At 39.7% G+C, this 23,612-nt stretch overlaps 2 protein-coding genes and 1 gene segment (V, D, J or C); 1 reads left to right on the top strand and 2 right to left on the bottom strand.

The window, feature by feature from the left end:
• Positions 1 to 23,612, bottom strand: part of LOC128514853 (uncharacterized) — a 143,982-nt gene that overhangs the window by 72,929 nt on the left and 47,441 nt on the right. The gene's annotated exons all lie outside the window — the stretch shown is intronic.
• Positions 180 to 4,381, bottom strand: LOC128514848 (uncharacterized). Its single transcript, XM_053488742.1, has 6 exons — positions 4,149 to 4,381; positions 3,713 to 4,054; positions 3,469 to 3,561; positions 838 to 936; positions 683 to 720; positions 180 to 517 (listed from the first exon to the last, which is right to left on the bottom strand). The coding sequence occupies exons 1-6, from the start codon at positions 4,198 to 4,200 to the stop codon at positions 398 to 400; spliced, it is 744 nt and encodes a 247-aa protein (XP_053344717.1). The 5' UTR covers positions 4,201 to 4,381; the 3' UTR covers positions 180 to 397.
• Positions 14,522 to 18,812, top strand: LOC128514869 (immunoglobulin kappa chain variable 12-41-like). The segment is given in 4 exon segments: positions 14,522 to 14,573; positions 14,669 to 15,010; positions 15,162 to 15,254; positions 18,228 to 18,812. Coding segments are annotated over 4 exon segments (609 nt in total).

Below are 23,612 nucleotides of genomic sequence, written 5' to 3'. Positions count from 1 at the left end.
TCAACGCATCACTGGCCACAGTGTCCGGGGACCACAAGGATGTTACGCCCCTGGATTAGTGATCAGGATGTAACAAAATTTATTAACATATTTATTAATTGAATATAAAAACCATCTTCACTGTTTTAAAAACAAATACTAAAAAATATCCAAATGTTAGACTTTTAGGGAAAAAAACAGGGTGTAGGACGTTGAGTAATCAAAAAGTTGAAAAAGAAATAAAACAAGCAAACAATAAAGATCTATCAGGTAGAGCAAATTAATACAAGAAAACAGTTTGGAAATAATAATGAACGTTTCAGTAATAAAAATGTTTTTGTCTGAATAACACATCTGTGTACAAACTGGGATGATTACATTCATATTGTTTTTTAGTTCTGACTTGATTTTTCTTTATCTATTTTATTTTAACTTCTGCATAAACGTCTTGATGGCTCGTGTCTCTGGATGTTCTGGAGGATGAAGGTTTCTTAGCAAAACTCACAGCTGCATAGTTCAAGACATCTTCATCATCAGCCTGATAAAGAACAAGAGACGTTTATAAACCAGAGCGGATTAAAATTGTAAAAATAACAATAAAATGTATATTTTTATATTAAAATTCTTTATACATTGTGGATTGTAGGTCAGATGTGTATTTATTTAACAGAACAGAATCACAGTTAATAGAAGACTGGATTACCTGATTGGTGGGAGTTTGATGGTTGTTTGATGAAGAACCTGAACAATAATACACACAAGTAAGGTTAAAATTCAGAAAGGATTCACATTTTAGTGACAACTTTATACAATAATAATAATAATAATAATAATAATAATAATAAAAAGAAAACAAACCTTTTCTTTGATTTTTAAGTAAAATTCCAACCAGAGCCACAATTACAATAACAGATATTATATTGGTGGCTATTAAGGCAAAAATCTTATTCATCTCTCCTAGAATAATAATAAATAAATAAATAACGCTTATTTAAATATTGGATTACACAGAAAATGTTTTAGCTATATCTTAAAAATAAATCAAAAAGCAAGTTTATTTTATTAAAACTCTTACCTTTTTCACCATCTGTAGCAGAAGGTGTGTTGTTAGGTGTTCCAGGTGTAGAACAGGGTTTCATCTCTTTACCTTTGGAAATTAAAATGATTTATTCACAGAAGAAGGATTAATTTATAGAAAATTCTGTTATACAAAGTGCAGTGGTGGACAGTAACAGAGTAAATATAAACCTATTACTGTACTTAACTACAGTTAAACCTTAGATTGCAAGCGTTATTCGTTCTGAAATGTGATTGTAATCCAAAGCACTCATATATCAAAGTGTATATCACATTTCCCCCATAAGGAATAATGGAAACTCTGATGATTCGTTCCACAACCCAAAAATATTCATATACACATTTATTAATTAATTAAAGTAAAAATAACCTGCAGAATACAGAATAAAGTGGTATAGATGACGATATGTGAGTGTTTTAATTGTGACTTTAATTTTTAAAAGTGTGTAAGTACTACTCACATTGCAAGACCTCATTAGCTTTTCAAGTTAAATTTTATTTTACATTTTGCAAAACACTTGCGAGCCAAGTTACTCCCAATCCAAAGTTCCACTGTATATTTTTTTATAAGTATCTGTTTGTTAGTTAACATTTTCATTTTGGGGGACTTTTTACTTTAACGCCACTACATTTAAAAAGTAAAATAGTAGACTTTCTACTTCACTACATTATGTTACATGTCCTTCCTTCATACTTATGAGTGGGAAAAACATGTGTAAATTGAAGTACAGTAAGCAGACCAATTAGGATACAATGTGCTGTATTGTTATGATCTGATTTGCTTTGGCTTGTTGGTTTCACCTATTAGACGTGTCTAACCAGCAAACACAGAACATTATTGTGATGAGATCAGTGTAACAGCCTACAATACTGAGCTCCTGGGAACATGAACAAAGGACGTCCTGACTCTAACTCACCACTTCAACACTCATGGGCTTATTAGAAAAATTCAAGAAGAAAGAGTCTTTCCAAGCCAACACATAGACAGAAGCTTATTTTTGTGATGGTGATCATTTTCTTTACTGAGTAATCTAATGTTAGTGTGGTCGAGTGGATAAGTTCCCACTCATGGTTTAGAATGACAACCTGTCACAGCTTAGTGTCTGTTATATAAAGACTGCAGTCTGGCTACCTGGGACGTGTCATTGCTAGCTCCGCCCTTGGTGTGTGTGGGTCTCTGTTTAGCAGGTATGTTTTAAGCTGTTTTGCTAATGTTGCAGTGAACTTTTCAGCTAAACACATTTACTTATTGTAGTTGGAACAGCATCTTGTTCCCGGCTTGGCGGTGGTGTGCAGGCTGTCATTATCTCCTGGTAGGTTAAGTTTTATTAACCAGGTGGTGGAATTTATGCTTAATATAACTGACATGTTTTGTTTGTTTATTGTTTGGTTTCTTCGATTATTGTTTTTGTTGTTTGCTCGGCCTGTTTAACATTTTTTGCTACATATTGTATTTATGTGTCGAGTGTTAATGGTTCCTTCTCAGTGATGATGAGTATTGTGTATTATTGATAATTGCTTAGTCTATTTATTATGTCTTTTGTGGTCTTTCATTTTGTGGTGTGTTTTTTAGGTCCCTGATCTGGTAGTTTGTGTTTGTGTGTGTGAGAGAGAGAGAGAAAGCTAGCCTATGCTGCCTTAGTAATCAGTGGTGTATCGAGCTGTGGTTGTTTCGCTTATCAACACTATATTTTATTTGGTTATTATAACTTTAATAAACAGTTTGTATACTGATTCCATGTCTCTGCCTCTGTGGTAACAAACTTGTGTGTCTGATTTCCATTAAGTATTTAGTTCCCCTTATTGTAAAGGTGTGGAATAATCAGCATTTACATATTTTCCTTAACGGTTTGGGTATTTATAGTGAGATTTGATCTGTGCACACAGCGCCTCGCCACATTAGCTCACTACAGTGAAATATTTCTTTGTGTCTGTGTCTTAATCCATCATTACTATGATTATGTTGTGACTCGCCAGTCAGTTAAGTAATTGGTAACTCTTACACAGTAAAACATCACTACACCACAACCCAATACAGTAACACAGGCTGGAGCTAATAATCAGTTATCCAAGTCTTATCCATTTCCATTAGCTAGCGAGCTGTACTACCTTAGTGTGTAGTGTTTAAAACTAATCAACCAATCTCATAGGATAAAAATGTTAACATTCAGCTTTAACACTAAGACTCGGGTAAATATTAATTAATTGTTAAATGTTATATTAAGAGATGTGTCCAGAGTGGCATAAGAGCCGTCTCAATGAGAAGATCAGGGAAAAGTCCACTTGTACTTAAATATTTAAATAGAGGACTTCTACTTTTCTGGAGAAAAAAATACCTTAAATATCTAAGTACAGGATTTGTGTACATCGTCCACCACTGACAAAATTAAAGAGAGTTTATTTAATTAAAACCTTTTTCGTCACTGCTGTTTGAACCCTGGTGTGTAACAGAGTGTGTGTTCTTGTTAAGTGTTCCAGGTGTAGGACAGGGTTTCATCTCTTCACCTTTACAAATAAATTGGAAAAGCAGCAAATAAACAGAAATCACACTAAATATGAATAATGTGAAATATTCAACATTTAATGCACATGTACACATAATTCTGGTTAAAGTGTTGATCTGGAATTAGCAGGTTATCAGAGTAAAACTGTTTACCTTCAAACTGCAGACGTGTTCCAGATGTGAACTTTACTGTACTTCCCTCCACATATCCACAGAAATATTCTCCTCCATCATCTTCTCTTGTTTCATTAATGTTGAGATCAAACTTTTGGTCCTTTACAGTAACAGTGAAGCGGCTATCTTTAAATCCCTCGAAAAATGTGTAGCCAGGAGTGCCACCGTACTCTCTGGCAAAAACCTGAGGCACTTTTCCAAAACTCTGTCTGTACCAAGCAAAACTCTTTTTGTTTTTGTCCCCGCTAAAGTTGCACTCCATAGTTACAGCTTCTCCAGGCTTTGTTTTCACTTGAAACTCCTTGATGTCAGTCGGGTTTCCTGTAAAATCAAAAAAGTGTTTAATATTTCATTTTAATGAATTAGTTAAACATGTAAAATGACTATTTAAATAAAAGTTTAAAATGTTCCTCACCAGTTGTGCAGAGACAAAGCAGAGAGTAAAGAGCCACAAAGAGTGTGATCATCGTTCCTGTTTAGACAAAGTGATAGTGAGGTAATGAACTTGTGTGTTCAGTAGAAAACCAGGTCCAGACTCACGCCTGATTGGATGTTTTGAAGCTGTGGACTGATTTGATTGGTCCATTAGCTGTAATGAGATGTGAAGCTCACAGTGAATTCTTGTCTATTCTGATGCTGTGATGAGTCACATGACTTTACAGATATGATCTACTGGAGCTCTATCAGTCCTGTGTGCTGGAACCTCTCTGATAGAAGAAGTTTAATGAAGTGCTTTTAGGTCAGCAGATCTAACAACCCCAAAGAGGAAGTGTGTGTGTGTGTGTGTGTGTGTGTGTGTGTGTGTGTGTGTGTGTGTGTGTGTGTGTGTGTATTTAAAGGCCGAATCACCATCTTGAACTCTTTCTCTGCTAAGCCCCAAACACAGGAGGCTGTGATGCACTGGGTGTTCTGATACCTTTCTACTCTGGCCAACATTGACCGTTTTTCTGGGATTGGACCCATCAGCTGGCTAGTCGTCCCCATGGGTATAAGTGAGCTGTCCTTTGGGGTCACATGACCGTCTCTCCAGTTTGTGTGTATAGTTGGTGCTCAATGTTATTCACTTCACCTGTCAGTGCTCATAATGTTATGGCCATGTATTTATAAAAGCACATCATTTTGTTTTCAATATCACTGTTAGCAACATCATAAAGAACAGTTATGGAGGGAGGAGACTTTGGGGAAAAATAAATAAATCTTAACTAAACTACCACTAGAGCAGGAAATTCAAATTAAATCTGACTTCAGGCAAATGAAAGATCTAGAGCTGCGTATGGAGAGGAAGAAAGGTGGGATTCTGATGTCCACACTGAGTGTGTCACAATACAATACAGAAAAATAACAATACAGGACTGACAGGACCAACATGATCTTGTTACATCAAACACTGACTGGGTATTCATGGCCACTATGGACACATTCATGCACACTTTTGCACTATATATTTATATTTTCATTTATGGACCACTGCACAAATCACTTTAATAACAAGTCACTTTATGCATATTTGCACACCTCAGTCATTTCTACATTTCTGATTTGGACAAATTTCTATTTTCTTCTTTTTATATTTCTATATTATATTATTATATTGACACTTGTTCTTATTGGTACAGTTTATTTTATTTTACATTGTACAGTATATTTTACTAGTTAATTCTATTTCCTAACATATTTCTTTTATTCATATGTATCTCTTATGTTTAAGCTTTAATTAAAAGTGTGGAAAATATTTGTTTGTTAAGGTCATCACTCGCGTGTTCAGGCCCAGTGTGAGAACGCTCTTAACAGTTAAGTGTTACTGACTGCAGCAGCGCTCTCTCACATCATGCAGTTGTTTCAGTTGAACAGAAATAACATTTTTGTGGTTTCTGAGTTTCTGCAACAAAATGTTTAATCAGCAGCTCTGATGACTCTGATAAACATCCCATCATGATACTCCTGAGACACCAGTGATTTGGACCCTTCTGCTCTCTGGACCAGCCTGATCCATGACATTACTGGAGATGGAAGCAGATAGAAACCATAAACATGGCTGTGAGAACCTCAGGACTGCAAATCATACAAACTACTTTAACTCATGATAACTGCAACACCACAGAGTTTAAGACTCTAATGAATTCAGAAATGACTGACTGAATGCTGATGTTCTTAAGTTCCTCAGAAACTCGTAAGTTCCTGTTAACACAACTGCACTTAACATTATAATGTACAGTTCTAGATGAGATGTTATTTATAATCTGCTGACACCCAGATGAGGATGAGTTCTCTTCTCAGTCTGCTTCCTCTCAAAGTTTCTTCCTCAGATCATCTCAGGGAGCTTTTCCCCACCACCATCGCCTCTCATCTTCTCATTAGAGATAAACTTAATGAACTTTATTTATTTCTGTAAATCTGCTTTATGACACATTTTATCATTAAAATAATAATTATAAGAAACTATATGAATCTAATTTTATTATTGACTTCAAAGTCCAGACATCAACCTCTAGAAGTGTGTTTGTGTTTATCTCGGCGGAACAGACACAGTCTCAATATGGTGGAACCTTGAACTTAAAGTACCAGTGTGGGGGGAGGAGGGGAGGACTGCAGAACTTCCTGTTAATGAGAAACAGGAAGTAGCAGTGTGAAGAAAGTGTCTATCTTTAAGTATCTGCTAAAGTGAAATATAAGGAGCATTTATTACCTTTAGACTCGACTCTCAGTTTAAACTCCATGTTTCTCATTTCACACAATACACACATTTCAGTATTTAATAAGTATACGAGTTTATATGTGTGTGTGTGTGTGTGTGTGTGTGTGTGTGTGTGTGTGTGTGAGAGAGAGAGAGAGAGAGAGAGAGAGAGAGTCTGGTCACTACAACACACTCATTTCACAAGACTGAAACTTAAACTCCTTTCACACACACACACACACACACACACACACACACACACACACACACACACACACACACACACACACACAAAACCTCATCAATAAAGATATAATAGCAATGTTTCTTGTGTTGGCTTTATAAATGATCAACCTGGTATTTTCTCTGTAAAAGTCACTCTGTAATCTGATTAGATCAGACCTGGTAACATTTACAGATCAGTTTTAATCTCAACACAACTCTGTTCCCTTTCAAAGGCTACATGCTATGGGAATATCTTTTCATGTTGCCGGTTGTGAAGCATGTGTGTACCAAACACGCAAAATTTTGGCTTATATAGCCTCGGTCAGGTGACGTCATCTGATTAGATGCACCTGCAGGTTATAAATAGGAGTGGGCCAGCAACATTCCTCAGATCTTTTTCTTTACCGCATTGTGCGTGTGTGTGTGTCAGCAAAGCATAACAAATATATAAAACAAGCAGAATTAAAGCTAATAAAACTCACCAGATAATATGTTTAGAGTTAGATGTCCCCCTCCTTGCGAAAATTTCCTTTCGGAGGGTGATATGCATACATTCTGCTTCGAATGTTTCTCGAAGGGCTTAATGAGAGTGTGAGCACTGTGATCTTCTCCCCATGAAGCTGCTTCGCGCGTGCTTGGTGTTCTTTAGGGAACCACGAGCCGCGCTGATCACAAGCAGATCTGGCCGAGGCACGAGAGACGGAGTCCCTCCTTTCTCTCGCCTTCTCCCCGATCCCGAAGTCTCTCCTTCCACTTCACAAGCGCACTCCGGTGCTTCTCGCGGGTGTGTTGAAGAGACTCGTTCTCCTGCTTCTGTGGAAATGAAAGTTTCTACCTCAGAACAATCGTCTAAAGATGATCGAGAATACGAGGAATTGCTTGGAGTCATAACGCGCGCAGCCGAACGACTGCATATTGACTGGCCACAGGAGCAGGCTCACCCAAAACAATCTAATTTAGATGACAGATTTCTGTCGGGTGACCAGGAGATGGAGCATCAACGCCGCTCTCTCCCATTTTTTTATGACCTCCACAACGAGTTATCTCGTTCTTGGAGGAATCCTTTTTCTTCCCGTATTTTTGTACCATTGACTTCGTTTTATTCAAACATTGTTAATGCAAAAGCACGAGGTTATGTAGTGATGCCCCAGATAGAAGAGATGCTTGCGGGCTATCTCTCTCCTGGAACATCATCCTCATTAAAGAAACCAACACTTCCCTCCAAGCCGTGTAGAACTTCTACCCTGGTAGGGAAAGCGTTCCAAGCAGCAGGTCAGGCCGGCGCTTCCTTGCACACATGGCGGTTTTGCAGGCATATCAGGCTGATCTGCTGAAAGATTTGAGCACGAGCGGCACACTGAATCATAAAGCATTCAATGAATTACGCCGGGCTACTGATTTATCCCTGCGTGGGACTAAACAGACAGCCCGTGCAATCGGCCATTCCATGGCCTCCTTGGTGACTGCTGAAAGACACCTGTGGTTGAATCTGACAGGCATCAAGGACAAGAATCGAACATTCCTCCTTGATGCCCCTGTCTCAACTTCCGGCCTATTGGGTGTGGAAATTTCTCCCACGCCGCGCTCAAGAGTCGAGGCCTTCGGCCACCCAGCCTCGACCAGATCTGATTCTCGCCAGGCGAGAGGCACAGAAGGAGAGCATCAGCAGCCGGGCCCCCCCCCGTAAGGACTGGGGTACGGCTCGTCGCCCCTCACAGGCTGCATCCAAAAGATCAGATCGCCGCACTGTCTTCTTTTCAAAGACTAAGTCTTGAAAGCCTACTCGCCCAGGACTGTGGGGACTGTGGGGGGTCGGTGTTCAGTTTCCGCTGCCTCTGGTGTTTCAGACGACACCGACCTCCTGAGATATTAGTGGCTCGGTTATATCCTGCTATATTCCAGGATGCTGAACCACTAACACCCTCCCCCCCCCCCCCCCGCTAACTAAAACTTGTACCCCTTTCGGAGAAACTGGCAGCGTGGAAGCTACTGCCAGGCATATCTCCCTGGGTGCTTAAGACTGTAAAGAAAGGCTACAGGATTCAGTTTGCTCATCGCCCTCCACGTTTCAACGGCGTGGTCTACACTTCCGTGATACCGGAAAGAGAGCATCTGTTGGACTCCGAACTCCAGGTGTTGCTGGAGAACGGAGCCATAGAACAGGTTCCTCCTCCAGACAGGGAGTCAGGCTATTACAGTCATTATTTTCTCGTCCCCAAGAAAGGCGGGGGGCTGCGTCCGATTTTGGATCTTCGTGGGTTGAACCGCTAACTCAAAAAGTACAGATAAAAAAATGTTAACCATCAATATGATTGTCTCACAAATCCAACCAAAAGATTGGTTTGTGACGATAGATTTAAAGGACGCATACTTTCACATAAAAGTTTTGCCACAACACAGGAAGTTCCTGAGGTTCGCTTTCGGGGAAGAAGCTTACCAGTATCGGGTCCTTCCATTCAGTCTAGCTCTGTCACCCCACACATATACAAAATGTATGGATGCTGTCCTGGCTCCCTTGCGACTCCAGGGCATCTGTATTCTCAATTACATAGACGACTGGCTAATCCTGGCCCAGTCTCAGCAGCTAGCGCTCCGACATCGCGACCTCGTCCTAGCTCATCTCCATTCACTGGGTTTGAGACTTAACACTACCAAAAGCGTTCTCGCTCCGGCTCAGAGGACAACATACTTGGGTGTCAGATGGGATTTAATCACTATGCGGGCACAATTGTCACCCGCTCGTGTCAGAACCACCCTCAAGGAAATCAGACTAGACCAGGAAGTGACTGTATATTACTTTAAAAAATGTTTAGGCTTCATGGCAGCTGCATCCACGGTGATACCTTTGGGCCTTCTGCACATGAGAGCTTTTTAGTTGTGGCTAAAAGCCAGGGGATTTCATACAAGGGCCAATCCCCGAAGGCAAATAAAGGTTACACTCAAAGGACGTCGTACCCTTTCTATGTGGTTCAGACCCGGGTTTTTCACCTTGGGTCCCACTCTAGGTCCGTCTTGTCGTCGCAAAAATGCTAATGACAGACGCTTAACTTACCGGCTGGGGCGCGGTCTTGGATGGCTGTCCAGCTCCAGGGCGCTGGAGAGGTCATCTTCTCGCATGGCACATCAATTGCCCCGAAATGATGGCTTTATTCTTGGCCTTACAGCACTTCCTCCAGCAGCTGAGAGACTACCATGTTTTAGTGCGGGTGGACAACACATCGGTAGTCTCCTATATAAATCGCCAGTGCGGACTGCCCTCGCGCCACTTGAACGAGCTAGCACATCAGGTTCTGCTCTGGGCACAGGACAAGTTCCTGTCCCTCAAGGCGATTTACATTCCAGGGCACATAAATGTGGGAGCAGATTTACTGTCCAGACAAGCTGTGACACACGGGGAATGGAAACTCCACCCCGACGTAGTCAGCCAAATCTGGGAAAGATTCTTTACAGCAGAGTTGGACCTCTTTGCCTCCAATGAGACAGCACAATGTCCCCTCTACTACTCTCTGACTCATCCAGCTCCCCTGGATCTGGACGCGATGGAACATACGTGGCCCAATTTATGCCTTTATGCGTTTCCTCCAATACCTCTGCTCCCGGGAGTCCTGGCGAGGGTCTGTCAACATGGTTTGCACCTCTTACACTTCCGCCCCGTTGGCCGGCCAGAGTATGGTTCTTGGATCTAATATTTCTCCTTGATGGCACACCTTGGATGATTCCAGTGAGGTGGGATCTTCTGTCTCAGTCGCAGGGGACAGTATTTCATCATATTTCATTATTTTGGTCCCCTGAACGGGACCAACTAAGTCAAGCTGGTCTCCCAGCCAGCGTTATTGGCATTATTCTAGCCGCTAGAGCTCCCTCCACTAGGAAAGCTTATGCCCTCAAATGGAATGTTTTCGAAAGTTGGTGCATGACGAAGCTGGTAGACCCAGTCCACTGCCAAATTTTTTCAGTGCTGAAGTTCCTGCAAGATAAGTTGTCCTCGGGCTTGGACCCTAGTACCCTCAGGACGTACGTGGCCGCTATTTCAGCCTGCCACATTCCAATCGAGGATGTTACTGTGGGAAAACACCCTTTAGTTGCCCGTTTCGTGGCGCTAAACGGTTGAGGCCACCCACTAGAGCCACGACCTCTTCATGGGATTTATCTATCGTGCTCGAAGGTCTAATTGACACTCCTTTCAAACCGCTAGAGTCAGCGCCTAACAGACTTCTGACTCTTAAGATGGTTTTTTTTTATGGCCATTTCCTCTCTCAAGAGGATTGGAGATCTGCGTGCCTTGTCAGGCTCCCCATCCTGCCTGGACTTTGCCCCTGGGCAAGTCAAGGCCATTCTGCCTCACCCGAACTATCTTCCGAAAGTTCCATTTTCAAACATGCACCCTGTTGTTCTTAAAGCCTTCTGTCTTCCGCCTTTTACAGCTTCATCTATTGTGTCCAGTACGTGCTCTTCGGATTTACGTCTACCTCACCAGCCAGTGGCGTAAATCAGAGCAGCTCTTTATATGTTATGGAGGCCGCAACTGGGGGTGGCCGCCACTACACAGACCTTGTCACATTGGGTGAGAGATGCTATTGCTCTCTCCTATAAGGCGCGTGGGCTCATTCAACCAGGGGGATTGCTTTATCTATTGCACTAGCAAGAGGTATTCCCCTGCAACAAGTGTGATACGCGGTGGACTGGTCCTCTCTGCACACATTTGTTAGATTTTATAGTCTGGATGTTCCTGTCACTCCGGGCTCACGAGTCCTCGAGTCAGCTTCCCAGACATAGTTATGAGACCTCTTGGCCTTGTGCGCACACACACTAAACAATGCGGGGTCCAGACACTCGCAGTTCAGCGACGTTGGTACTCTTGTTCCCATAGCGTTTAAACGCAGCATCGAGTGTAGCCTTTGAAAGGGAACGTCTCGGGTTACTTTGCTGTAACCCTGTTCCCTGAAAAGGCGGGAATGAGATGCTGCGTCCCAATGCCGCACTGCCCATGTGACTGGACGTTCGTTCAGACAAATCAATCTAAGGAATGTTGCCAGCTGACTCCTATTTATAACCTGCAGGTGCGTCTAATCAGATGACGTCACCTGACCGAGGATATATAAGCCAAAATTTGGCGTGTTTAGTACACACATGCTTCACAACCGGCAACATGAAAAGATATTCCCATAGCATTTTCACGCAGCATCTCGTTTCCACCTTTTCAGGGAACAGGGTTACAGCAAAGTAACCCGAGATGATCTGCATGCAGTCACATTAACAAATAGTCACACAAAATAATGACTAGTGACACAGGATGTAGGTGTGTATAGTGGGTCTACTGGTCATGACACTCTAGGAAGTGATGCTTTAAATGTTGGGCTTGTGGGACATTATTTGGAAGCCCCCAGTATGAATGTAGGGATGAGTTGTTTTCTTGGACTCCAGAGCAAAAGCAATCACCAAAGTGTCTGTTAATTGATCTGATGTATTATACATTATACATCACTTGATGTACTGTAGGTTAGTATAGCAGATATCTTGTGTCCTGTTCTTAGCTGACAGGAGCAGCACCCAGTCTGGTCTTCTGCTCCTGTAGCCCAGCTGCTTCAAATAGAAATGTCTTGTGTATTTAGAGCACCTTCTTCAGCATAACTTGGTTGCAACGTTATTTAAGTTACTGGTGCCTTGTACAAGTAAATCTTGTAGAAGTTTATTCACTCACCTCTGGCATCAACAAGGCATGTTTGACCAGAGGACTGCTGCTCACAGGACATTGTCTCTTTTTCAGATCATTCTCTGTATCTGTAAAACCTTCACATAGATCAGCAGTTTTGGAAATTCTCAGTCCAGCCCATCTGAAAGCAACAAGCATGCGACGTTCAAACTCACTCTCTTATTCATTCTGGTGCTCGGTTTAACTGCACTAAGTTGCTTCCATGTGATTGGCTGAGTAGATTTGTGGGTCATTGAGCAGTTGAACAGGTGTATCTATTAAATGTGGCTCCGTAAAATTTTGAGTGTCATCAATATGTAAAGTCTTTCTGTCATTCAGACACTTCAGATTTATGTAAATGTTCCTCATGACTTCATTCAAACATTCCATCATCATGTGGGAGAAAGTACAGTACAAACCTTTCCCTACAGTACATCACATGACGTTTAATGTCAGGGACAAACTGACCATTTTGATTCATACAAATTCACATTTCATACAAACTTAAATAATTCTTTTGATTGTGTAAAGCTGCTTTGCGGCAATGACAATTGCTAAAAGCTCTATACAAATAAAATTGAATTGAATTGAAAGTTTAATATAACACAGAGTTGCCAGATCAGCAAAATCCCAGAGTTTCTAACATAAAGACATTCAGACTGTTGAAGTGACCCAGAATAAGTCAGTGTGAGCTGCTGATTAAACACTCAGTCTCAGAAACTCAGAAACCACAATGTTATTTCTGTTGAACTGAAACAACTGCATGATGTGAGAGAGCGCTGCTGCAGTCAGTAACACTTCTACACATGTGTTAAGAGCGTTTTCACACTGGGCCTGAACACGTGAGTCCACTCTCATGCAAATAAAAAAACAGCTGTTATATGACCTTAACAAACACAAATATTTTCCACACTTTTAAAAAATTTAAAACCAGACCAAATGCAGGTTAAGTGTGTAAACAACCAGAGTGAAACAACCACTACAGTAAACTAACATGTGCAGTGAAATATAGTTTAATATTTGAGAAAACAACAACAAAACAACAGCTGAAGTTTAGCGCTAGCAGTTAGCCACTCAGTGTGGACATCAGAATCCCACCTTTCTTCCTCTCCATACGCAGCTCTAGATCTTCCATTTGCCTGAAGTCAGATTTAATTTGAATTTCCTGCTCTAGTGGTAGTTTAGTTAAGATTTATTTATTTTTCCCCAAAGTCTCCTCCCTCCATAACTGTTCTTTATAATGTTGCTAACAGTGATATTGAAAACAAAATGACGTGCTTTTATAAACACATTGCCATAACATTATGAGCACTGACAGGTGAAGTGAATAACATTGAGCACCAACTATACACACAAACTGGAGAGACGGTCATGTGACCCCAAAAAACAGCTCACTTATACCCATGGGGACGACTAGGCAGCTGATGGGTCCAATCCCAGAAAAAAAGGTCAATGTTGGCCAGAGTAGAAAGGTATCAGAATCATAGCCTCCCGTGTTTGGGGCTTAGCAGAGAAAGAGTTCAAGATGGTGATGGTAAGTACTTAACTGTTGAGTCAAATTTATATGTCAAATTCTGTTAATGTCATGAAATAACGCTGAACAAATAACTTAAAGGAAGTAAATTTTTGTTGTGAGAAAGTTAATTAACAGATTAAACACGTGGCTTTGATAGATTTGAAGAACAAATTAATAATTATTAAATTTAATAGCCAAGCTTATTGTGTTAAAAATATTGTGTGTGTTTGTGTGTACAGCTTTCTAATGTTTATATCTTAAATACTACAGATGAGCTTTCACTCATGTGTCATATGGTTTTTGTAAAACCCCATATATACATTCACTCAAGTTTTCATACACACACACACACACACACACACAGCAGGATTCCACATTATTCCTCTTTGGGGTTGTTAGATCTGCTGACCTAAAAGCACTTCATTAAACTTCTTCTATCAGAGAGGTTCCAGCACACAGGACTGATAGAGCTCCAGTAGATCATATCTGTAAAGTCATGTGACTCATCACAGCATCAGAATAGACAAGAATTCACTGTGAGCTTCACATCTCATTACAGCTAATGGACCAATCAAATCAGTCCACAGCTTCAAAACATCCAATCAGGCGTGAGTCTGGACCTGGTTTTCTACTGAACACACAAGTTCATTACCTCACTATCACTTTGTCTAAACAGGAACGATGATCACACTCTTTGTGGCTCTTTACTCTCTGCTTTGTCTCTGCACAACTGGTGAGGAACATTTTAAACTTTAATGTAAAATAGTCATTTTACATGTTTTACTAATTCATTAAAATGAAATATTAAACACTTTTTTGATTTTACAGGAAACACTTCTGACATCAAGGAGTTTCAAGTGAAAACAAAGCCTGGAGAAGCTGTAACTATGGAGTGCAACTTTAGCGGGGACAAAAACAAAAAGAGTTTTGCTTGGTACAGACAGAGTTTTGGAAAAGTGCCTCAGGTTTTTGCCAGAGAGTACGGTGGCACTCCTGGCTACACATTTTTCGAGGGATTTAAAGATAGCCGCTTCACTGTTACTGTAAAGGACCAAAAGTTTGATCTTAACATTAATAAAACAAGAGAAGATGATGGAGGAGAATATTTCTGTGGATATGTGGAGGGAAGTACAGTAAAGTTCACATCTGGAACACGTCTGCAGTTTGAAGGTAAACAGTTTTACTCTGATAACCTGCTAATTCCAGATCAACACTTTAACCAGAATTATGTGTACATGTGCATTAAATGTTGAATATTTCACATTATTCATATTTAGTATCATTTCTGTTTATTTGCTGCTTTTCCAATTTATTTGTAAAGGTGAAGAGATGAAACCCTGTCCTACACCTGGAACACTTAACAAGAACACACACTCTGTTACACACCAGGGTTCAAACAGCAGAGATGGAGAAGGTAATAACAGGATTTTAATCAATTTTCTTTCACTTTGTCAGGGGTGGACGATCTACACAAATCCCTAAATGCTTAAGTACAAGTACTCGCTTTTATTTTTTTTTTACATATTAAACGTTTATCGTGAGTAATTATATCTCTAATGTTATATTATTATCTGTGTGTTTATTCTCTTGTTCTCTTTGATGAATATAAATCAGTGTGTTTGGTGTGTAATAGATGGACTGAGACACTGGAGTGTTTGATAGTTTAGCAGAGGTTATGATCACAGCCAGTGGAAGCTGAATCTCAGTTGGTTAAAGTAGAATATTTATCATTTCACCAGAGAGCGTTCAGACCAGCTGATGAGTTTTAAACACTACACACTGAGGTGAAACAGCTCGCTAATGGAAATGGATAAAACTTCATTAGTGATTATTAGCTCCAGTCTGCGCTGCTGTTGTTGTATTGGGTTGTGGTGTAGAGACGCTTCACTGCTCAAGAGTTATTAGTTACTTAACTAACTACTAATCTACTAAAACTATCTGGTGAATTACACAACATAAAAATAAATTAATTTAAAACACAAACACAATGAAAGATTTTGCTGCTGCAAGCTAACATTAGATAAACATTAGCACAAACAATGGGGTCACTGCTACGAGTTGCTCAGATTTAATAGAAAATTCTTGTAAGAATTCAGTATTGTAGGCTGTTACACTGATCTCGTCACAGTAATGTTCTGTGTTCGCTAGTTAGATACGTCTAATAGGTGAAACCAACAGGTCAAAGCAAACGAGTCTAATTATCCTGTTTACTGGGCTTTAATTTACACTTTATATACGTATATATACACTCCTGAACAAAATCTTAAGACCAGGGAAAATATTACACGTATTCACACTTCGCACTGGTGGATCGTAACCAGGTTGTAAGAACTTCTTCAAAATGCCAAAAGAAGAAACAAGAGCAAGAGGCAAAAATAGTCTAGACAATACTATAGAGAGTACTACTATAGTACTACTATAGAAAGGAGACAATTTATTAAAAACTGCATCATTTAAACTCAAACAGGCTGTTCATCAGTTGATCAAATGTTTAAGACCATAGCCTTTAAAAGTTAAAATCTTTACAAAATTATGTCTTTAATGTCCTTGTCCTTTAGACAGTCACACTGTCATGATCTCCTGATGGCAAAAGCAAAAAGACTTTTCCGTTTTTGAACGTGGCAGGATTGCTGAGCTGCACAAGCAAGAGCTCTCGCAACACACCACTGATGCAGAGGTTGGACGCAGTAAGACGGTCATTTAAATTTCTTAAAAGATCCTGAGAGTTATGGGCCAAAAACAATCAAGTGGTCGACCCATAAAAAGTGTCACTTGCACCGTGCCGGAGGATCCGAGGGGCTGTCCGTGATGACCCAGGCTGATCCTCGACCCAAATTAAAGCCCTAACTGATGCTGACTGCAGCCCAAAAACTATAAGACAGCATCTGCAATAGAAGGGCTTTAAAAACAAAAATGTCTTCAGAAGTCTTTTTGGACACGTTTAGTTCTGTTGTGGATATTTTTGGAACTAAAGAATTAAACTTTTGATCAGCTGATGAACAGCCTGTTTGAGTTAAATGCAGTTTTCAACAAATTGTCTCTTGCTTCTTTATCTTTATTTACCATTTTGAAGCAGTAATTCCACTGTGTACACACACACACACACAGTGTATATATATATATATATATATATATATATATATATATATATATATATATATATACACCCCGTGGAACCTTGGATTACGAGCATATTTTGTTCCAGAAGCAGCTCGTATTTCAAAACACTCGTAAATCAAATCAAATTTTCCCATTAGAAATAATCGGAACTCAAATTCTTTGTTCCACAGCCAAAAAAATAAATAATAAATTAGTACAAAATATTAGGTTAAAATAATACAAATTAACCTACACTTTATCTTTAAAAAAAAGTTAAAATAAATCCTGACAGATAAGTGTTTCCATTTGTGCGCACAGGCACTGTGTTTATATGTGTTTGTATGTGTGTGTGTGTGTATGTGTGTGTGTGTGTGTGAAGCTAAAGTAAGAGGAGAGGAAGAATCAGACCCCCCTCTTTTCATCTTACACTGTAACCCTTCTTCCTCTCTTATTTGAGAAAGGTGTGTGCGTGGAGGCTAGAGGAGACTTTCTTTTGCTTTACACGCGCACTTTACACACACACACATACAGACACAAAATATAATATGTTTTACACACACACTCACATGGTCACAGTGTTATAGTAAACAGTACACACGTGCACGGATGTTGATTATAAGAGTAAGAGACGAGCACCAAGACCCAGCAGGGGAGACGATTACCCACAATTCCACAGTGCAAGATAGAGAAAAACCGTTGGCTCAGTTGTGATCACGTGACACTCGGCGTCAAAACAAGAAGCGCATGTGTGATACATGATACTCGGTACTCGTAAGCCAAGACTTATTCATTTTCCAAGAATAAAAATTTAAAAATAAATAAATATATATATTTTTTTTCAATTTACACTATTTTCCACATATTTTTTTCCATTCCAGTGAGTAAGGAGGAACGTCAGATGCCATAAAGTAGTCGAATATAAAGTTTGATATTTTACTTTGAAATGGAGTTAAAGTAAAAAGTCCACCAAAATGAAATTACTTAAGTGAAATAGAGATACTTAAACATTACTTAAGTACAGTAACAGATTTATATTTACTTTGTTACTGTCAATCACTGCAATTTGTATAACAGAAATATAAATGAATTAAAACTTCTTCTGTTAATTAATGATTTTAAATTTGTAAAGGTAAAGAGATGAAACCCTGTCCTACACCTGGAACACACGACATCACACCTCCTAATACAGGTGATGTAAATAGTTTGGATGGAAAGAGTTAAAAAAAAGTAAATTTTCTTTAAAGTGTTTCAGCTTTTGATATTTATTAAAAATATGTTTTCCATACAGGTTCCAGCTCTACTGATCAGATGCGTGTGCTGTTCTGGCTCTCTGTTTCTAGAGTTGGAGTTCTTGTCTTCATTATTTTTCCAACGATGCTGATTGTTTACAAATTAAAATACAAATTTTAATAAAATGGAAGAAATACTGATAGTCTGTTAGATTTAACTAAATCATATCACTATAAAGGGGTTAAAATGTTCTCTCTATATGATTTGATATATAATCTGGTGTTTACAATAGATTTAAAAATACAATGACATCAGTGTGAACCTGCAGAATACCTGTGATTTATTTATCTTTTCCCTTTTCAGACAGTGATGTACTTGAATATGTATAGAAGAGCATTTCATTCAGCAAAGTGCAAATAACATTTCTAAAAAACATTCATTCCTCAATAATATTTGATCGTTGTTGTTTTAATGTTATTACTGATTGGTGTTTCTTACTGTAACTTTGGGCTGCTTTTACCAGTAGTTCTGTAATCACTCCATTTCAACATGTATTACTCCCTGATACTATATGAAGAAGAAATCTTGAGAGGAAGCGGACTGAGAAGAGAACTCATCCTCATCTGGGTGTCAGCAGATTATAAATAACTCCTTATCTAGAACTGTATACTATGTCACAAATGCAAAGAAATTCAGGAACTTCTGAGTTTATGAGAAACTTCTGAATATCAGCATTCAGTCAGTCATTTCTGAATTCATTAGAGTTTTAATTTAAAACTATGTTGTGTTGCAGTTATCATCTGTTGAGTAATTTGAGTTAAGGCTGTTTGTATCATTTGCAGTTCTGCGGTTCTCCAACATCACAGGATGTTTATGGTTTCCATGTGGTTCCATCAAATTTCCGGTGTCCTCATGGGGCCATCCTCACCAACTGTAAGAGATGTTTAGATGATGAGAACTTCAACCAGAAATAAGGCATCAGGGTGGTTCAATCAGGTCAAGAGAACCAAAACCTCAGGAGTAGCACGTGGAGTGATCCAGACCCCCTCTGTCCTCTGGAGTGACTTACATTTTTATCTCATTACACATCTGAGCAGTTGGGGGTTAAGGGCCTTGCTCAAGGGCCCAACAGTGGCAACTTGGTGGTTGTGGGGTTTGAACCTGGGATCTTCTGAACTGTAGTCCAAACCACTGAGCTACTTCCAGACTAGAGTTTCCTACAGTCCCTTTCTAAAAAAGTGCAGTAAATTTAATTAATTTTTCGTGAGGTTCAGTGACTTTGTTCACACATGGCATTTAAACACATAAAATAAATGTAAAATATTTTTATAAACATTTGTGTGTACGGAATTTTTATACACGCATGGTGTTCCTGGTCATCGTAAATGAATGGGTTATGAAAAGACAATTTGTGTAAAAAATAGAGTTCAGCACATTTCTACACTCCTCTCTCATACCTAAACACACAGGTGTCTTTAAGAGGACAGACACACACTTGTTTTGTCCCCTTTTGGCTCATGTTAACACACATGGGAACCTATTGACAACATTTTTATTTGTTGAAAAACTAAATTGCGACACTGTTTCAATCACAACTTTTTACAGCTCTGGTATAAAAAGCTTTTTTGATACATTACTCAAAGTTTAGGTGTTTGTCGAGACAATATACTGCACATAAAGCTCTTTTTTATATTTATATTTAACAATGACGGTGATCAGGAGGAGAGAAGTCGGGTGACAATGAGGAGGGATTAGAGGAGGAAGAGTCAGAGGTTGAGGATGACCTGCTGGTGTGCAAGTGTGACGAATGCAGGAGCACACACACACACACACACACACACACATATTAATGGAAAGACTGTTGTTCTCTACGAAATTATTAAAGCTTCTCTGCTTTATTTTAACGTTGCTCGCATCAGTGTAACAGCCCGTTAATTCATGCTCGTGTAATGATGAGATGGACAAACTGCTCGATGCCCGTTCTTTTATTTTCTGCATTGTCAGGTTATATTACAAACTTTCGGGTGGATCCTGCACTTAAATCCAACTAAAAAAACTACTGAAGAACAAAACTCAGGCTCTATATCCTAGTTTACATCTCGCATTCGCGTTCACACACACCGGACTGCATTACCCACAATGCATCTCCCGCACTGGACTACACTTACGTAAACAGCTGTCATAAATCAACCTCTCTCTCCCGCTACACTGTTTTGTCTGGAAAATTAGTAATAAAGATCGCTAATGACACTCGTGTGAGCGCAAACTACAGAATCACTGCTGTAAATAAAACAAACAAACAAATGAACCTGAACTTTACCTCTGAAAAGAATCGCGACAGAGCAGAGTTTCTGTGTAGAGCAGTGTGTGTGTGTGTGTGTGCACGTAATTTGACACTGTGCTGGTTCACACACACTCTTGTTTTAATGTCTGTGTGTATGTTTAGACGAGAGAGTGTGTGTGAACCGGCACAGTGTCAAATTACATCATGATAACATTAGAGCAGAAGGATATGAAGAGGCTTGTCTCTATTACATCATATTTAAAGTAAAACAAACCAGGAATTAAGTGTTATCAAGAGCCCTTAAACACATAGTGACAGTGTACAGTATGTGGGCTGATGGGGATTTAATGATTGTTCATTTTCCACTGTGGAAGAACGGCCGGCCCAACCCGAGGAGGCGGGGCTGTGTGAGGTTTGTGCTGCCAGTCAGATTTAGATTAAAATCACGGCCCTAAGGACTCAGCTGGAGGCTGTGACCCAGAGACTGAAACAGCTGGAAAACCAGAGGACCTTCATTCCTCCATTGTGGCAGCAGCTCACCTCTGCCCCCTATAAGAATATAGTTGCAAGCAGCGATGACGGGCCCAAGCACCCTGTGCCATCGCCATCGCACAAAACACTTCACACGTCACACACTATATAGGGATGATGTCAGTTTAGGCCCTAAATATTTGTCATGTCAACTGTGTCTGTGTGTGTGTGTGCATGTGTGAGAGTGAGAGATGTTTGTGTGTATGTGTGTAATATGAATGTGTTTGTGCATGTATGAGTGTATGTGCGTGCATGAGAGAGATGTGTGTTTGAGTGTTAACATTTGTGATGTGTATGTGTGTTGAATAGGCCACAGATCACATCTGACCCGTTTGAAATCGAAAATCCCTCTATAATTTTACATCCTCAGTGACTTTAGATCACATCGGCCCGGTTTGGTGACGATCGTATAAATAAAAGTTGTTCGGCTCAATGAGATCTAAATGTGTACCGAGTTTCATGTGCCTACATGAAAGTGTGTATGAGCTATGCAGCAAAATCTAATGTGGGGCCCCTGGGGGCCACGAGACTCTCAGGCATCCTAATGGCAGCAGATTCCAACCTCTCTGCTAATTTTCATGAGTTTTTGAGCATGTTAAGACCCACAAAGTCCAAAAGGGTGGAAAATAAAATAATCCTTAGGAAAACGAGAGAGTCCGGCACCTTATAGTGTTTGGGCCCTAAATAATATACTGTAATAATCACATCTGTTTATTCTTTAAATGATAAACAAATGTACTGTATACTGTAAATGCCCCACCAACGTAAACATGGTATTCAATAAACTGAATACATTTACTTGTCTTGTGTCTGTAACATTCTGTATAAATGTATAACTACATGAGAAAAGCAGGATATATTCAGTCTAATAGATGTGTATTCACACAAAGCCGTCGCACAAAGGCCTGAAAAATTGTTTTTTCATACAAGGTTACAGGACATGTTGGCCGAGATGTTATTTCACTTTTGTAAGGGTCCACCACTAGAGGTCACTGTTTTTCATTTTGTAGTTTTTTGTTGGCTGACTCAGTTTCCCAGCAGGCACCTCGGTCAGGTGATGCGAGTGCACACCTGAACCGAGGTAGCCATCAATCCATCTATAAATAGCTGTTTAGACTGGGAAACTGGGTCGAGCATTTTTTGGTTTTACCACTGTCACTTGTGTGGGCATTTTGTTCTGTTTTGTTCTTTGTTTAGTTTGTATTTTGATTTAAGTTGTGTTGACTTGGGCTCTCTTATTGGCAATGTTTCTGTGTATGTTTTGTGTGTCTGTGTTAGTGGAGCTGATTGAGTCCTGTCCTAAGTATGTAGGTACTGTGGTTTTTGTCCTTCCTGTGTTCTTATGTGTTTAGCTAGAGACAGGTAAGTAGTTAGGTGTGTGTTTGGCTAGGAGCGTGTTTAGCTAAAATCTATGCTGAGCTAACTAGCATGCTTCTAGCCATAGCCCCTTTGTGTCTCTAGCTGTCCTGTGTCTCCTATCCCCCTAGTGTCCCAGTGCGCCTAGCTTTAGAGTGCCACCCCTCCTAGCTTTGGAGTACCGACTAGCTTGTTAGTGCTGCCTCGCTTAGCCTTAGAGGGCCGCCTCGCCTAGCCACTGGGTATCCTCCGTCTGTGTTTCTGTGCCCCCATTCCCTAGTGTGTGTTAAGCTATTAGGTAAGTGTAGCTTAGTGCATGTTGGGGTTGAAGACATGTTTAGCTAGGTGTATGTGTAGCTGACTGCCATGGTTCAGAGGAATCTTAACCATGTTTAGCTAAAAGCGATGCCTAGCTGACTGCCATGTCTTTAGCCCTAGTCCCGTCTCTCTCCCGTCTCTAGTGTCTCCCCTCTCTCTAGTGTCCAGTTTCAGCTCCACGCATAGTTTGTGTGTCCTGTTATGTTTGTCCTCCTCCTGCCTGTGTCTCGCCACAGGATGTGTCATTTGTCCCCCTTCCTGTGTCTCGCCACAGGACGTGTGTTTGTCCTCCAGTCTGTGTCTTGCCAGAGAGCCCCTGTTAGCATAGAGTTAAGTATTGTTTGTTCCTTTGTTTGTGTCTTTATTTATACTTTGTGTTTAATGTTCATTAAAGACTCTTTTTTTTTTGATTACACACTCCTCTGCCTCTGTGCCTGCTCTCACTGCCCACAGCGATCAACACCTGCCTTTGTTTATCCTACAGGAATATCACAACGTTTATCCTACAGGAATAAAGGAGGTGAGAATTGTGAAATCGGGTCTTTTTTTTATTGAGACGTCTGAATTTGGGTCCATTGCTGTACAGTACATGTGAAACGCTGTGTAAAAGCATTCACTCTTAATTACTTAATTACTGTCATTTTATCTTAAATTACACATCACTGTGGAATAACAGTTTTTGGTATTATTATTTATTTATATTTATTTGGAACAAAACGAACAAAGCGTGAGCACTGAATACTAAACCGAGCGCGTGGATTAATAAATTAAGGATAAGTTTCATTTTATCTTTCAGTTTCAGTTGTCTTTAAAAAAATATATATGACTTTTAGACATTTATAAAATATAATTATAGTGTTTAAAGTAGTAAGATTTTCCTTATCATGACAGCATTGTACTGTTATACACAACTCATGATTTTATACTATTGAAAAATTAATAAGTAAATAAATA

The sequence above is a fragment of the Clarias gariepinus genome, chromosome 27 (genome assembly GCF_024256425.1).
Source record: "Clarias gariepinus isolate MV-2021 ecotype Netherlands chromosome 27, CGAR_prim_01v2, whole genome shotgun sequence".
Lineage (NCBI taxonomy): Eukaryota > Metazoa > Chordata > Actinopteri > Siluriformes > Clariidae > Clarias > Clarias gariepinus.
This window is presented reverse-complemented; position numbering and strand designations above follow the sequence as displayed.

Coding starts and splice junctions, on each gene's coding strand:
- LOC128514848 (XM_053488742.1), bottom strand. CDS start 4,200: ATGATCACACTCTTTGTGGCTCTTTACTCTCTGCTTTGTCTCTGCACA. Junction 721..837: donor ACTTAAAAATCAAAGAAAAG/GTTTGTTTTCTT, acceptor ATTATTGTTCAG/GTTCTTCATCAAACAACCAT. Junction 518..682: donor ATCAAACTCCCACCAATCAG/GTAATCCAGTCT, acceptor GTTCTTTATCAG/GCTGATGATGAAGATGTCTT.